The sequence below is a fragment of the Mastigoproctus giganteus genome, chromosome 4, assembly GCF_048544385.1.
Source record: "Mastigoproctus giganteus isolate SK-2022 chromosome 4, ASM4854438v1, whole genome shotgun sequence".
Classification (NCBI taxonomy): domain Eukaryota; kingdom Metazoa; phylum Arthropoda; class Arachnida; order Uropygi; family Thelyphonidae; genus Mastigoproctus; species Mastigoproctus giganteus.
The window spans coordinates 187,627,973-187,645,965 of NC_143578.1; the positions used below are offsets into that span (position 1 = coordinate 187,627,973).

The 17,993-nt window shown below is 35.9% G+C and overlaps 1 protein-coding gene across 4 annotated transcripts in view; it reads left to right on the forward strand.

Moving 5' to 3' along the window:
* Nucleotides 1-17,993, forward strand: part of LOC150087264 (very long chain fatty acid elongase 7-like) — a 110,668-nt gene that overhangs the window by 52,582 nt on the left and 40,093 nt on the right. For 3 of the 4 annotated variants that reach the window (XM_090371924.1, XM_090371925.1, XM_090371926.1), the window contains exons 4-6: nt 3,593-3,783; nt 9,151-9,231; nt 9,573-9,629. In XM_090371924.1, the coding sequence (XP_090228050.1) occupies nt 3,593-3,783; nt 9,151-9,231; nt 9,573-9,629 (329 nt within the window). The remainder of the gene's footprint in view (nt 1-3,592; nt 3,784-9,150; nt 9,232-9,572; nt 9,630-17,993) is intronic. The other variant, XM_090371927.1, reaches the window with a different exon arrangement.

Here is a 17,993-nt window from a genome sequence, read left to right on the forward strand (position 1 = left end):
ACAAGGAAATGAAATGAGGAAATAGTTTGAAATATGGAAATTAAATTCTTTGTTTAAAAGCTCCAAGAACGACTTGCGCTATCCAGCTGAAACGTCAGCTTTTACAGCATATGATATTGGAATATTTGTTTTTGTTAAATAAAATAAGTGTTAAACAACGAGAAGAGCGAGTGTCATTTGTCTTTATGACGTGATATCCTACAATCACTCATCGTTAGGAAAGAATACATGGGATGTGCGATGAGCACCTATTATGAAAGATCATAATCATGTCCAAGTTAATACCTTGAAATCTTCTAATCGTTTGTAATCTCCTTTAGGAAGTCAATAAGTTGGAAATTTCAAAAGAAACATTAAGCCCGAAGTTCCCAAAGTGTGGGGAGGGGGTGAAATGGGTGGAGGAGGAGGAGGAGGGGGCGTGCTGTTTTTATGAAGCACTTTTGTAACGAAATATGGAGAAACCATCTCACTAATCCAGATACGAAATGTATTTTATTTCAATCGTTGAAATTCAATGTATTGATGTATATATATTAATTTATAAACGTATGTATATTGAAAACTAAAATTTGTCAAATCAGCTCATTTGCACTTGTTATGGAAGATAGGGGAGAGCATGAAATTTAGGAAATGTTTTAAGGGGGACACAAGACATAAAAGTTTAGAAACCTCTGCATTAAGCAAATGATTATATTGAAATGTTCTAATAGTCAGGGATTCGTAAGTTTCTAATTTAACAGATGAATGTAATTTTAAAATAAGCTAGGTTTCATTAATGCCAAGTGAGCGATAAAAAAAAGTTCGCACTGCGTTAGCGGCACAACTAGAAATTCACATTGCAAGGTATTCGTATATGCTATATTAATTGATTTAGTATTGCACATATAAAAGATCTACCCTCTTAGCTTATAAACTAAGTCTAGTTGACTTTTTTTAGTAACTTAAAGATAGTAACTGAAAGTAGATAGTAATAAAACTAATAGCGGATGATTTGTAATAAATTGAAATGATAATTGCAAAATATGCATATTTATTTCTTGGTGGGTAGTACAAATACACCCGATCTCCCCCCACCTAGTTGCGTTATTGCACGCGCATTTATTCTGCCTAGGAATAATCAGAAGAAAGCCTATGGCGATGATTTCAAAAATTAATATGCAAATTAACACATAATTAATAAAAAGTTAATTAGATCATCAATTATAATCAGTAAGTTATAAAGCAATTTTAACTGATTATATTATGTTTAAGTTATAAAATAATTTAAATACATTATGATATAATTTTTGGGTCGCTCCCAGAGTTATATACGACTGTGAAAATTCAAAAATGCTTCCTTTTATTGCCAAAAATGCATTTCAGTATTACGAAAGTGAATTGTGCCGCCCTTGTGGCTTGCCTTCTGCGTGTTGATTTGAACGGCTCTGTACTGAGGGAACATATGCTACATCACAGTGTACATAAAGGGGTGTACATTAAAATGAAGGCTCACCACTATAAACTATTACGCGACTTTTTAATATTTAAGTTATCAATATTCCACGTTATTGTCCTTTAGAAAAATAACAAGTTGGATAACATTTCAAGCACATTTGACTTTTCATTCTTAAAGTAACTGATTTTTCCCCCTTTTTCTGTGATTTAAAACACAGAATTGAAAAGTATGTTACCAATTAATTACTAATTAATTAGCTAATAATATATGTAGCCGAGTGGGCAGCAGCGGGAGTGCAGTAACACACGCTCTTTGAGTAGACCGGGGTTCAAGCCCCTGACTGCTGAATACGGTCGATCTGCCAACCCGCACTGGACCAGCGTGGCAGATTATGGTCCATTTTCCTCAGCATGAATTGTTGAGGAGGTTTCCATCCTGCAGTGGGTTGATAATGGCTGCACTTTACTTTTTTTTTATATAGAAATGTGATTGTTTTCGCTAAACTACACATACCTCACAATATAATAGTCACTGAACGTTTTTAATACTTTATTTATTTTCTCCTGGATTTTTAATAAAATTGAAATGCAACACTTACTTCACAGATCTTCTATGATCTAATAAAAAAAAAATAGCAAAAGGTACTTCAAATCGTAGTATGCAATCAAAAACATTTTTATATTGTACTTAGTTATTTCCTCCTGGATTTTAATAACAGTTAAAATATAATACCTTATTCACATTTCTGCAAATCATGAACTGCAAATAGCAATTCATAATTTGTATACTTAGTAAACGATAACAAAAAAAACGAGCTCCTCAAAAAAAAAGCAACTTCATATGCGAACAATTTTTTTTTCTACGAGAACTTTTTTTTTTTTTTTTGTATGCATCCGCCATATTGCCTATTCGTTCCTCCAATCAAGACACGGTAACAAACATAATATCCAATTACTTCAGCTACAACATAAGATATACGGATAGCCTATGTCATATGTATGAAAAAAAGAAATAACTACAGTTTTTTTCGATTTTAATGCAATTTGAAAAAGCTGGACAAATCATTCTGAAAGAGCCAAATATAAAATTTCATGAAAAAGTGTCCGCTGTGAGCGGACTGTTTTTCAAGTTATATGTTGACGAACGGACACGGTGAAAACAACAGGCGCTTTACGCACATGCGAATGCGCCAAAAAAGTCTTACTGTCATATTTCAGTGGCATTTGTATATTGGAGAAATGATCAGGATAAGCGTTAAGGCCGCCAAATACTATGAAAATATTCCACAAATTTACCTCAGGTAAATTCGACTAGGCCTATAGACCTTGACGATTACTCTGATACAAGTACATACAGATCTGCAACCACCCAATTTGCAACAACTGTGGGAAGCAGTTGAATCAACATGGACCACCAGTCTTACGTACACTTCCAACATATTTGTCGTTTAGCTCTCGTGACAATGAATCCAGGTTGTTCTGAGAGCTAAAGTACACTTACATAACAGATGCTCCTTATTATGTAGGTGTACTTAATAAAGTGGGCACTCAATGTATCGCGTTTTATTCACATCTTCCGGAAATTAAAATAGTATTCTACTGTCATATCCGTATTTATCACTTTAAATTACATAAGATTTCATAGAAAAATTTAAGCGATTACGTGTAAAATTATAAAATAATATGTTTGTAGCTTAACTTTTGGGCTGATGTATATACTGTACTGCTTCATTACTTTAATTATATGTTCACGATGACTTAATGCTTTAGAGTAAGTTGGCGAAATACCTTTTTCTGATATTAAAGAGAAGTTCTTGGTATTTTTAATATTAGATTAGTAGGACAGTATAACTATAGTAGAGAGAATTTCCGCAGGCGGGTCAAGGATCATTCATTGGATATTCTGCAAGGCATTCATGATACGATTCCATTGCTTTTCATCAACAAACTGCTGTTATATATATATATATATATATATATATATATATATATATATAAAAAGACTGCTTACTAAGTGGTCGGTACCACGGATTGTGTGGTGAAAGATAAAATGAGTTAAAAGAGGTAGATTAACGAATGATCTTCTACCGCCTATAGAATTTCTCTCCATCACAGTAACTATTGGTTATAATTAATGTCTGAAATATCTTTGTTTCAGATGAAATGCTAAAGCCATATCCCCTCATGCAGAATACAAACCTAGTTCTGACAGTTGCAGCAATCTATTACGTACTGGCTCGATATATAGGGCCAATGACAATGGCAAATAAAGAACCTTTTGAGATGAAAACAGCTATGATCATTTACAATGCGGTCATGTCATTAATCAACTTCATCATATTCAGTGATGTAAGTATAAGCAAATTTACTTTTTTTTTCCCCCATTAAATGTGTAATACGTTCGCAGGTGAAGGGCCATGTCAAAACTTAAGCACTTACTTGCAAACCAGAAAATTCTTTCCCCCACTACATGAAAAGGCTCCAGTAGTGAGGTGTCCATTTTGTTGGCCCTCAGAGCTGACGCCTCCCTTGTTTCTTCCACGTTAATACGTCTCTGCTTATTTGCATACTAAATAATGACCTCTACTATCCAGTTGACAGAAGTAAAATGCGCTGTAAATAAAGACACCCACAATACATTAATTAAATTTTATTCAATTAATATTATATTAAGTGAATACAATTTAATTAATATAAAACATGTCCTTAGCTTATCAAATATGTCATGATATTTTTTTTTATAATTAATAACTGTAGATTTTAACTAATTTGAAGTAGCAGCTCCATTTATTCAGATGAGCTTTCAGTACATGAAGATTTCTGGGAGGAAAGGCACCTACAATTTGAACGTCTGCTCGATTGGCATCTTTTAAAATATGAAGTTTTTTACCTCCCACAAGCAAATTTTCCTAAAATTGAGGGATGAAAGTGGCCCTTCCTCTCCAGTGCACGTTTGTACAGTTGCTATTTGAGAAAAGCACAAAATCAACAAGTGGAGGAAAAGGCAATGCTCCTTAAAACCAGTATGTTGGTGTTTTACTTTCGTTACATTGCTTGAAGCTGGTTTTGACTACCAGTGGACTCAGCATGTATAATTAAGTAGAGCTATAATTAGCTATCTAATTCCAAGTATTTATATTTTAATGCTATATACACATTTTGAGAATGAAATTTACAAAATTTAATATAAATCTCTGGTTAAGCTTTAGAATATGATACACTATTCCACGGATCATTGCGAAGAAAGGAACAGTGATTCGAAGCTCCGACTTATTATATACGGTATCCATTTCAGTTAGCGAGTTTATTCCCCCCCCCTTTCCGCTTGATTAAAGTCCGATAATCAGCAGTCTATCAAAGTAACGTGTGGAGGGGAGCCAGCGCCACCCTATCCCCCCCACACACACTAAAACAGAATTCCAGACGAGATATTGGAAAATACTTTGCTAATTCAATTGTTTATATTAGGAAATTAAAACAATAAAAATGAAAATAAATAAAATATTTGGGAAAATAAAAACGTTAACACCAACATGACAATCGAACTCAGAGTGAAGGGATACATGCGTTCCACTCATCCCTCGCATTTCATTATACATGAAGTACTAGTCGAAATAGGCTTTTTCTTTGAATATTTCGTCGCATGACAACTCGTGGAACGTTAATCCTATGGGGTTTTTTTATTAGTATTATTATTTTTTTTATAAGAAACCCAAAACGAGAAATATTAGAACCTATAGTATTTAGTACCGTGCGTGGGTTTCTATTAAATACCTGATCTTCGATGCCAAATTTGAATAAATTTTTAATATTTTTGTAGTTATTAAATTTCTTGACAAAATATCTCGAAATATCCGTTCATTTTCCCAAGGAGACCATACAAAGTTATTATTAATATTATTATAGCCATGTGGTGCAATGAAGCCTGTGGTTTATGCAGCACCAGGCAAAAAAATAATAATAATAATAATAATAATTCTGAATTACCCAGAGAGAGAGAGAGAGAGAGAGAAGTAGAAGGGAATCACCAAGAAAGAGAAGAATGATGATATCCAGCTCAAGACCCTGGGTGTAACAAGCCCATATACTCACCAGATGTGAGCCCCTGGGTGTGCCACTCAAATTCTAATCCCATTGTAATACAATTAAATATTACAAGATCGCTAATTAATAACTAGTATAATTATAGTTCTAAAATAATTATCTATCCTTACCACCACGTACACACACTAAATTTGGCTTAGACAGGACTGTAAACATAAACATTACTGTGACAAACATAAATAGTCAGTTTTCCACTTGTGGAAGTAAATGCTCCTAATACAGTATATAAATTTATTTTAATGTATATGAAACCATAGAAAGTTAAATTCAGCAGGTTTTCAATTTTAATTACATTTATATAGCTTACTTACTCCATGGTGCTTTGGGCCACCACGAACATCCTTGACAGCAAAATTCCAGAATTCTCTATTATATGCAAACTCTCTCATATTTATATAATGTAATTAAAATTTATTTTAACGTATAAATTTCTTCTATGGAGTTTACCCTGCATAGTAAACTTCAGTACAGGTAACCAAAGATTTATAACTTAGATAATAGCGCATTAAACTGAACGCTAAGTAAAAACTATGGGCAAGGTTTTATGAATGAGCCATCACTTATTGAAAGCGGTTAACAAAGTAGTTCGCTGAAAACATACAGAAATACATTGACAAACATTAATATACAAGTACATACTTTTCTGATTCTGGCTAACTTAATCTTCTCAAAAAAATAAACTCTATAGCAAAATATATTATGCCACGATTGCATTAAACGATACACTCACCTTAAGAAGTGTTATAAAGAGAAGCTTGCTGTGCCGTTCTTGTCAAGTTACTTATTTTGCGCCATCTCGATAACTTCTTTGCCTATAACAGAGCCCGACTTCACTAATGAGGCGTAACACTTATCAAAAGCACCAATGTATCAAATCGTTAATAATACAAAAAATATCAACCATGCAATAAATATTTAATGCATTAATGTTTTAATGATCCTTCCTTATATAACAAGAGTACACACACTAAAACAGAATGACAGACGAAAACTTTTACCCAACGGCTGCTCGCGCTTGTAAGTCACTTATCTTGCGTTGCCTGCACTCTGGTTACAGGGATTAACAGTAATAAGCCATAACAAATAAAAGAAATAATTAAATTAAATAATTAAATTAAATAAAATAAATAATTAAATAAAGAAAATATATTATCAATAATTTAAATAAAACAATAAGAAATAAAATAAATAAGATGATCGATTAATTAAAAACAATAAGAAATAAAATAAATAAATAAGATGATTAATTAATTAAAATGACTTTATTTCAGTACATTTATGTAATGTAATTAACGTATAATAGTATAATTGCTGTATAACTGTCTTTTAATAATATAATGCTTGGAATATGCAAAAGGAGCAAAATATAACTGCCATAAAATAGCCGAAAAAATTATAAATAATATTTTCTAGTAACTAAGCCTACAAATTCAAACTACAGATACTGTAAATTTCCAAATATGATTTGTAAACTTCCAATCGATATCTCCATGTCTAGTTGTGAATTTTATAAAAAATTAAATCAAAATTTACAAACACCTGGATTGTATTAAAAATATATATACAATATTACTTATTGGATATTCCATGTTGTCATTCTAGGAGGAGTCCCTTTGATACACATAATAATACAAGGAATCTTGCGATTCTGCAATTTTTGAAAATTTGCTGACTACCCCCTTCCCCTTTTTTTATAATCTTAAGCGTGGCTCTGGAAAAGCTTTCAACAGCCTTAGAATCGCTGGGCTCGCTATAAAAAAAGGACTGTACTACTGTACTTCGGGGATACCAGCGTGGAATGCCCAAAAAATGAAAACTTTTTGATCGTGCCTCGTAACTTGCTTTTGTACTTCAGCGTTTTAAGTTGTGTGACAATAAAATAAAGTAAATGCTTGACTTCTTTTGAACACGTTCTGTGGGGGACACTTGCCACTTATCCACTGCTCTGCCTTCCAGACAGCATAACCTCATTGAGATCCGTTGGATTAGGTAGGGATTTCTACAGCGCATTTTGTGTATTTCAACTGTCTGGAGCTCCTAAATATTGGGAATCCTAATTGCACACCTAGTGCGCCTATGCGAAAACGCGCTAATACGTGGCGGTACAGTAGAGACGCTGCCTCCAGTCCATTTCGAAACGATCAGTTCCATCAACCTTTCATAAATCTTAGGGGTATTCCAAATTGAATTACAGGCGTCCTAAATGTGAAGACCTGGGTCTTGCTCGCATTCCACATTTCCTTCATACGCCAGGGTTCTAAGCTGTCTCATAAAAAGAAATTCACTGGATTCAGATAGAGGACTACGCACAGCATCACAGTTCCCAATATATTTATCAATGATATTGACGAAGGTATATCAGGCTTAGTGTCGAAGTTTGCAGATGATACAAAGGTTGGCAGGGTTGTTAATGACAGTAATGGCAGTGTGCTACTGCAACAGGATCTAGATAATTTGGGCAAGTGGGCTAAGAAGTGGCAACTGAAGTTTGACCTTGACAAATGCAAAGTACTGCATATGGGTAGAAGTAACCCCAAAGAAACGTATCAACTGTGTGGTACTACACTTAAGATGGTAGAAAATGAAAAAGACCTGGGAGTAATTGTGCAGGCAGATATGAAGTTTTCTGAGCATGGTCATGGGGTTTTGTCAATGATATATAGGAATTTTGCTAGCAGGGAAAAGGAGGTGATTATCCCTCTGTATAACGGAATGGTCAGGCCACGCCTTGAGTACTGCGTACAGGTCTGGAGGCCTCATTTTAGGAAGGATGTAGATTTACTTGAGCGTGTACAGAGAAGGGCAACAAGATTGGTGAGGGGAATGAAAGGATCCTCTTATCAAGAGAGGCTTAATTTCTGCAAATTGCAGTGGCTGGAGACTAGGCCTGCGCGGTGATCTGATTGAGGTGTATAAGGCCTTGAATGGGTTCAGCACGCTGAATTCTGATGGGATCCTTCCACTTGTTCAGATTACGAACCTAAGGGGGGCATAAATTCAAATTAAGAAAAGACAGATGTAGATTAGATGTGCGGAAATGTGCCTTTAGCCAGCGGGTGGTTAATTGCTGGAACAAACTTCCATCTGTCGTTGTGGAAGTTGATAGGTTGAATAAATTTAAGGAGGAACTGGGCAGGCATTTGGAGGGAATGGTGTGATTTTTTTTTTTTTTTTTTTTTTTGGCTGATGCTGCACTCATACATTTGCTTTCTTGCATCACATGTCACTACTACTACTACATTTCTCCAATCAAATTTAGCATGATGGTACCCTGCTCATAATGAACAGAGAACCAATAATACTGAAACCACACATTCAGAAGAATATTGGTCACTAATTCAAGCAGAATTCGATCGCAATTTTTTAGATTTTTAAAACTCATAAAAGAGGGCTGTAACTCCGAAAAAATTTACACGAACTTTTTCCTTGTTTTGGAAAATTATAGAGCTTCCCATATAATTTTATAGGGTCTAGGTATGAATTTCTGTCACTAGCATCTTACATATTTAACTCTGTTATTATATCATTGCTGTATTTGTCCTTTTCATAGAGTATTAAGTTGACTATTTTACCTGGAATTTTTTTTTTTTTTTTTTTCATTTGTATTTTCAGGGAGTTCGAGTACTCTGGTTACAATATGAACGGTTGTTTTGTGCTCCCATATCTGTTCGACATCCACTTGGAGCTGAGCGGGTAAGTTATTTGGCACAACTCATAAAATAACAGTCATTTAAACCTTTTTTAAAATTTACTGTCATCTAACATTAGATTACACTAAGTTTTAAAAGTTCAACTTACTAAGGTAATTTACATTACTAATTACTAAAGTAATAAGGGATGCAAATTTTAAAAAAAAATCTCTGTTTATCAAAATATGCAGTGGATGAATGAAATCCGGCCTTCATTCTGTTACAGTATTAAGAAACCTGTGAATAAAGAAAGTTTCAATGGCCAAATTCATTTTTTGGAAAAAAATTGTTATTAATTTATTTCTGCATATGACATAAACTGAATGGTAATGTAACATTTTTCAGGGCAATTTTCTTGCTTGGGTTTATATGATGACAAAGCTAGTGGAATTACTGGATACTGTGAGTACTTTTTTTTTTTTTGTTATTTTTATTTTTATTTAGAACAGAGTTGTCATTTTCCAGTAGGAAACAAATTAATGGTGGTAGTGGAGTGTGTTTAACAATACATTAACCAGTGCCATGAAGCTTCTGTATACTTTGTCTGTAATAGAGTGAATGCTTCGGTCGGTTTGCCTCCCTCTTGGGTAGAACAGTTGATATAATCACCGTAACCCCCACACGGGGGTGGAAAAGACCTGACTTTGAATCCCATCAATGACGCGAGGAAATTTTATGGATCTTTTTCACAACGACGTGGCTGAGAGTCGGTCTCAGGCGACGGTAGTAGATTTTCGTCCACTACATTCGTCTGAGGAAAGGGTAGTGGTAGAAGAAACTCGCTTTTTTCGTCTAGCAAACATCAAATCGACCACAGAAGACATGTCATGTACGACATAATATGGCCTAAATTTATCATGTGCCTAAAACTTATAACAACCAACCAGCCTGGTTGCTAGACGAAAAACCCAAATCTCTGGGAGATAAAACCACGCATTCTCGCCTAACCGAATAATTCGGCTACATTGTGGAAAAATACCAATAAACGTTTCTTCTGTCGAGACGGGATTCAAACCAGGCCTTTTCCACATGGTGTGTGGGGCGGCAAGTGTTACATAACATGCGGCTTTTCGATTTTTCGCCTTTCGAGCGAAAAGGCGCATGTTATGTAACACAACGTCAATTACAGCAATTACTTGTATTAGAAATTTGTTTGAAAACGGTTCCATTCCTAAAAACAACAGTATCCGCCAATTTGGAACATCTCACCTCTGGAAGCAATAGTTAATTTCTGACGTCATATGGCAGATAGACGCACTTGCCAATTAAAAGTAGAATATAAAAACCAAGCACACCCAGTGAAGCGTCATTAAACATTTTATGCATTTAAATCGGAGGATAAGTTTAGATCTTATATTCAAGACTAAATAACTACTGTACTCTGATCCTATATGATCGTCCCGAAGTATAAACAGAAAATTTATATATTTATTTGAAATGTTTCAAGTATCGTATAGTGACCTAATTAATTAGGTCACTGAAAGTTTACTCTTTTATACATGACCTGGTCTTGGCGCATTATAGCCTAAGTTGCTAATGCGCCAATAAAACCCAAATCAAACTCAAACTCAAACTCAAGTATCGTATTCGGTAGCAATCTGACTTACCAAGAACGAGCAAAGTCAGGTACCAGACATACTGATGAAGACCCCATTATTTTACAGTATTTCATGTTACGTGTAGAATCCTGATAAGCTTGATTTCAGGTGCGCCCCCGATATACAGTACAACGAAATCTAATAAATTATCATAACACATGCATTTTATTGGTTTTGCCTGAATAAACTAAAGAAGATTTATATATGTATGTACAGGGGCTTATAGTTACTCCAGAATCCTTATTGTTTTTTTTTTTTTTTTTTTTTTTGTTAGCTGTTGGCGCATCGGCTTCTGTGGCCATAATGCACCTCCCAAAGTTTTTGCATTTTACTCTGATTCAAGCCCGAGGCGGGATTCGAACTCGCGACCTTTGGGTTACCACAGGCAGGTACTTTACCTACCTGGCTAGCCCAGTCGGCTGCTCCAGATTCCTTATTGTCTTTTGTATACGTCTAATATAGAGACTATGGAAATAATATAGCTCTATTGTTTCTGTGGAATATACTGAGGAAATAAAAGTGCAAAATCATCTGGGTTTTTTTTTTTTTTTTTTATTTGCTGGATGTTTGATTAGTTTAGATTTCTGGAAATTACTGTTTAATGCTTTCATTGCGATTAGGAAAATAGTATAACTACTTTTAGTTCTTTAAAGTGAATTTCTATAAAAAAAAGAAAAGTACTTTCAAAGTCTAATTTAGCTTAGAAATTTTGAAAAATTGCACTACTCTGCTATTAATAGGCTTAAACGGATGGATTTGAAATGCATGAAACAGAAGTGTTTGGGCCTGCTTCCTGAATTTAGTTTTGCTAGTGTCAAGATCACGGTGTTTCTTTATGGTATAATTTAATAGACAAAAAACTGCTGATAACGCATCCCTGAAGGGTGCAAGGTTGTGTTCACACGAATTTTAACTCTCGGAGTGTCCTACTTCAGCAGCAAAAACGGCTCACCTTAGCAGGGCCTCAACTGATGTCAATGTGATACTCCTCAGTTAGCTTCAAGGTAACATTGCCAAATTCCTGGACTTGTCATATCATAAATTTCCACACGTACGTAGGAAAGTGCTTTTGTTTCTCTCTCTCTCTCTCTCTCTCTCTCTTCTCTCTCTCTCTCTCTCTCTCTCTCTCTCTCTCTCTCTCTCTCAAATGCTATCATATGCAATATAAAAAACCGTCTTATAACAAGTTCACATAACGCTGTATAATGAAAGAAAACGTGTTGCTTAAAATATTGCGATAACGATCACATCATTAAATTATGAATAATATAAAAGTGTTTAAGGAACATTTTTGTTTTTTTTTTTTTCACTACGGTGAGCTTGACAATCATTGTCCAATGCATATACAGTCCACAAACTCAAGTAAATATAAAGCAAAGCTTGAAACATACGATAACTTAAAACGAGAGTTGCCATCATTCTCATATCGTGACTGATTTTCTTCACAATGCGAGAGTCGTATTCTGTAGCAAACATAGTTGGCTTTTGAATTTATCACTTATTTATTCATCAGACCTTGCCATCTTAGAAGCAGCCGCAAGGTAACTAAAAACGGATTAAGAACAAAGTACATAGTTGAAGTGTTTGCAAACGTATTTACATTAATGTTTTATAGCTGGTAATCTTTACTCTAATTTTATATCAGCTTTGAAATACGTATCAACACCATTCTCATACTATGGAAATATTTCATTTCTGGGTTGCCAGGTTCTGTGCTATGTCTAGTTACCTACTGACAGGGTCGGTCCCAGTTAAAGGCTAAAGAAGCTGTAGCCTCTCTCTATGTGGATTCTTTTTATTGCTACATGATGAGTAAAGTTTAATGATGCCCCTGAACAGGGCCTTAGTCACCTTTAATACCTTAGTTACTTTCTTTAAAAAAATCCTGGGATCGCCACTGCCTACTAATGAAGATGCGAGGATCTCTGTAACGGTTGTGTGGATAATGGCACGAGCAGCAAATGAATAGCAACGTACACTTTTGAGAACAGCGCTGTTTATTTGAAGTTCAAGACAGGTAACTCGTAGTAATTTGCTTCACACAGATAAGGTTTTGCCAATTCATGTACGTTCTTATTTTCCTGAATAATTTATTTATTTACAAATATTTGTATACAGGTCAGGAATCTATTTAAAACTTGAAACTGCATAGATAGGAGCGCTTTAACAATAGCATAGCGAATAAACACGTACAACGGATAATATTAGTATGACTTATGATAATAATATGCAGGATTTGCAACATAAAGTGTTACAGGCATTTATAAACCTGTAACATTCAATGGATACTTCGCATTTACAAAGTTTAGCAACATAGCAATAACCAGAGAATATGATTTATGCCTGTGGTTTTCAAACTGTGGATGTACCCTGTTGCACTGCTTCAGCGTCTTTTGCTGAAGAGCCAAAAAAATCATTTTAATTAATTGCTATAAAAATGAACTACGAGGTTCAAAAAATATTTGTATTCACCCAGAAGATTGGATAGAAAGTTGAAACAAACACCATGTATTACAACTTTTTCAACATGGCCACCACACAAAATGACACGCTTTTGCCACCTCCCAATACACTTCCGCAGGCCAATTTTGTATAAGTCTTTTGACTGTCCACAACTAGGCAGAAGAAATCACCTCGTCATCATCTGTAAGGTGTTTTCCACGAAGAAAAGACTTTAGGGCAGGAGAGAGAAATAAATCGTCATGGTAACAATTCACAGGCGCATGCCTTTTGACAGTTTTCCCCGTCTTCTTTCTTTTATAGCAACACGTAGCTTTATGACGAGTTTGAAATAATACTTCAACGTCATAGTACGGCCCTTTTGAAAGTAATCTGTGCGTATTACACCGTGCTGATCCCAAAAAAACTGACAGCATCACCTTGCCAGCACTTGGTTGCACCTTTGCCTTTTTGGAGATGGTGATTCTGCATACTTCCATTGTTTTGACATTTGTGTAGTATCGGAATCGTAGTGATGGATCCACGTTTCATCCATAGTTACTAGCTGTGAGAAAAACACCTCTTGCTTTTCCGCACATTATCGCCATTTTATGCACATTATACCCTTTCCTCCTTCTAGTGAGGGGTAAAAAGTCTTGGAACCGGTCTACCAGACACTTTACTCATATGCAACTGTCAATAAATTGTGCTCTCCACAGACACTACACTAATTTGTAGCTCTGCAGCTAGTTCTTTGATGCTAATACGGCCATTTTGCAGGATTAATGCCTCAATTTTTGCAAGACTCTTCTGTTTTTTTTTATGAAAACCCCAAACACGAGAGATATTAGAAGCTATATTACTTAGTACCTTGTATGAGTTGGAGGCTGAGAAGACGAGAGAAGATATTTGTTGACATTAAACTTGAAGTTCTGCAGACTGTAATTTTCAGGAAATACATATGAAGGAAGGTTGTTCCAGAAAACGGCAGCTGAATGAATATGCGAGGAAGATGAAAAGTTGGTTCTGTCGGTTTGAAGTTGGACAGTAAAGGGATGTTGGCTGGTGGTGGCACGTGTTCGGACTGTTTTGAAAGAGAGAGCGAGAATTATAGATGTCAATTCAGAAGAACAGTGCCCATGGAAGTATCTGTAGAAAAGGCATGCAGCAGAAACAATACGTCTATGAGACAGAGAGTAGAGAGACTCTGTTAGAGATGAGTCATTAATTAACCTAACTGCCCTCTTCTGAATGGAATCTAGAAGCGTGAGAGAGGTTTTGGGGGCACCGCCCCAGTTGTGGGAACAATATTCCATGGTAGGGCGGATTTGCGATTTTTTTTTTTTTTTTTTGTACAGAGTGAACAGCTGTTTGAACGAAAAGTAACGCCGAGAGAGAAAAAGAAAACCAAGTTTTTTTGATGCAGCCTCATCTGAAAATATTTGTAATATGGAAGCAATATTTGTAATATGCTTGTGCCAAGAGAGATTAGAAGTCAGAGTAATCCCCAAAAGAGATATATCATCTTGACTAGAAATTGGAGTGCCACCAAAGAAAAGCATAGAGAATACTTTTTTACGAGATTTAAGACAAGATTGAGTTTTAGCAGGATTAAAATAAACTAAGTTGTTTTTGCCACACTGGAGATTTATCTGGAGATCAGCATTTAAGGAATTGGTAGCGGATATTCGAGAAGTTGAAGCTGATTGAGCAAAGCGAGGTTTATCAAACTGGAAAGTGGAATTAAATGTGCTGTCATCATCAAAACAATAGATAGGATTTCCGGTAAACGGAAGCAGGTCTTAATAACATACAAGTGGAAAAGAGTGGGGGAAAGAACTGAATCTTGGGGGACACTAGCATTAGTGGAGAAATTAGAAGACAGAGATCCATCTACCATCACCCTCAGTGAGCGATCAGAGAAAACTGGATAACCAATTACAAAAAAACAGTTGGCAAACCATAAGATAGAAGCTTGTTTAGAAGGTCTTTATGCCAAACACGATCGAAAGCCTTTGAGATGTCAAGAGCAACTGCTTGCATTTCGCTGAACTTTTCCATTAATTTGCCCATAAATGGGTAACATAAGCCAGATTATCACCAGTGGATCAACACTGGCGGAATCCATACGAGCGATCGTTGATCAGACAAGGTTTCTAGATAGTTCAAGAGTTGGCGGTTATCGATTTCTCCATTACTTTAGAAAGAGTAGAAGTAATTGCAATGGAACGATAATTGGATGGGAGGGATTTTTCACCTTTTTAGGAACTGGCTAGATATGAGCAAATTTCCAAGCAAAAGAAAAAACACCTTTGGAATAAGAAAGTGAAAAAAGGGGGCAAAGAAAAGGTTTAATTTCAGGAGCGCAGATTTTGAGAACAAGCGGAGAAATACCATCAGGACCTGGAGCTTTCTTAGCATCAAGATTCGTCTATTAACGGAAGACCACAGGAGGTATTGAATGGAGCATGTTGGGAATAGTGGGAGTCATTCTACTAAGATCATTAATGCGCGAGTTGGAAGAAAAATGGGGTGCTAGCAGGTCAGCTTTATCCTTAGCTGAAGGACAACAGAACCAACTGGCTTTGACAGTGGTGGGAGCAGAGATGGGCAAAAGTTGCGACCGATAGCTTTGGCAAGAGACTAGAATGCTCGGCTACCATTAGGGCAAGAAGCAAGTTTTCTACTCTTAGCCTGTAAATCTAGTTTGGTCTGATTAATAACTGCTTTACAATTGTTGAGAGCTTTGGCGTAGGCAGAAAATGAAACTGAAGAATTCGAAGCAAGCCAAATACGATATGCAACATTCTTCTCTTGAACAGCATTTGCACATTTATTGGAAAACCAAGGTTTAGATAAATGACAAGATTTTAAAATGGAATGTGGAATAAAGGATTCCATTCCCACAAGAATAAATTTGCCTTGAATGCGTATATACCATTAAAAAAAATACTCCATGAGGAAGATTCCAAATTGAATGAATAATGAAGTTGCCAGATTACTTGAGCAGAAAAAGACGGTGTGTGTAAAAGTTACAGAGAAATGAAAAGTACTGAAGCCTATAATAGCTATGCAAAGGCAGATTATGAGAAATCGCTGGCAAAGAGAGCAAAGAGCGATTTATGGAATTCTTCACATATACGAGGTTACCACCTGAATTAATTTTTTTTTTCAGATTTCAGCAAAGCATTTGACTCAGTTATGATCCGTTACTTTATAAGCTGGAACAGGTTGGAATCACAGGGAAAATGCTTAGATGGACAGCAGGATGGCTTCAGGGAAGGAGGCAAAGGGCTGTGATAAATGGTTATTTCTCAGATTGGGTTAATGTAAAAAGTGGGGTTCCCCAAGGATCAGTGTTGGAACCACTATTGTTTTTGGTGTCAAATTTGAAGATGATGTAAAGATGAGTACAGTAGTTAATGATCACCACTAAGAAAAGTGGCAGCTATGCTTTAATTCAACAAAATGCAAGGTGTTATACCTGGGGAAGAATAACCCCAAAATAACTTATAAACTTGGTGGAGTTGAACTAAAGCCAGTAGTGGAAGAAAGAGACTTGTGAGTTACAATACGGTCAGACATGAAATTCCAAGCATTGTAGACAGGTTTCAAGGAAGGCTGGTGGTGTCCTATCGATAATTTATCGAATAATTGCTAGTAAAGGTAAGGAAGTACATTATATATAATATTCTTATTACACCACACTTGGAATACTGTATTCGAGTATGGAGAGTGCACCTAAAAAAAGACATCGAGATTCTTGAAAGGGTCAAAAGACGGGTAACTCGCCTGGTGAGATCGGCAAAAGGCGGTCATATGAGGAAAGACTTCGAATATGTGGGTTGCACAGCTTGGAAACCAGGCACCTTAGAGGATACTTGATTGAGGTATTTATGTCTCTGAGAGGCAAAACTAAAATGAATGAGGATGAAATTTTCACGGTTATAAATGATTCTAGGACTAGGGGCCATAATTTAAAGTTACGGGGAGAAGAGAAACTTAGACATGGATTGCAGGAAGTTTTATTTTAGCCAGCAAATTATAAATTACCGTAATGAGTTTCCTACATGCATGGTTGAACTGACAGTCGAGGGAAATTCAAAGGTCAGTTGGATAGTTACCTAAGGGAGGAGGGAAATGCACAGGTTGTGTATTTCCTTTTCTTTTATTAATTATTTATTTTATATACTATTTTACTTTTTTTTTTGGCCAGTGCACCATAAACCTTACGCTTCCTTCCATCATGTGACTAATACTGACGCTAAAAACGTGGTGTAACTCGTGCAGGTTGCGATTAAGCGGGATATAATTCTGGTATAGTCTTCTAGCATACAATAATGATAAAATAGGAGACTGTAAGAAACTTAAAACAGGTTCATATAAGGGACATTTATGGGGATTGTATAAGAATTACCAAATACACCGATGAGGCAAAACATTACAACCACCTATCTAATGTGATGTTGGTCCTCAACGTGCAGCCAAAACAGCTCATCCCTGGCGAGGTTACAAGATTTCTAAATGCGTCTTTTGGTATCTGGTACCAACACGTGACCAGCAGATCCTGTAAAGTCCATGGTTGAGACGCCGCAAATCGGAGTTGCTGTTCCAACACAAACTACAGATGCTCGATGGGATTGATGTCTGCGGAATTTGGAGGCTAGGGAAGTCTTCCTCATGTTCTGTGAACCAGTCTCGAACAATCCGGGCGGTGTGGCATGGCGCA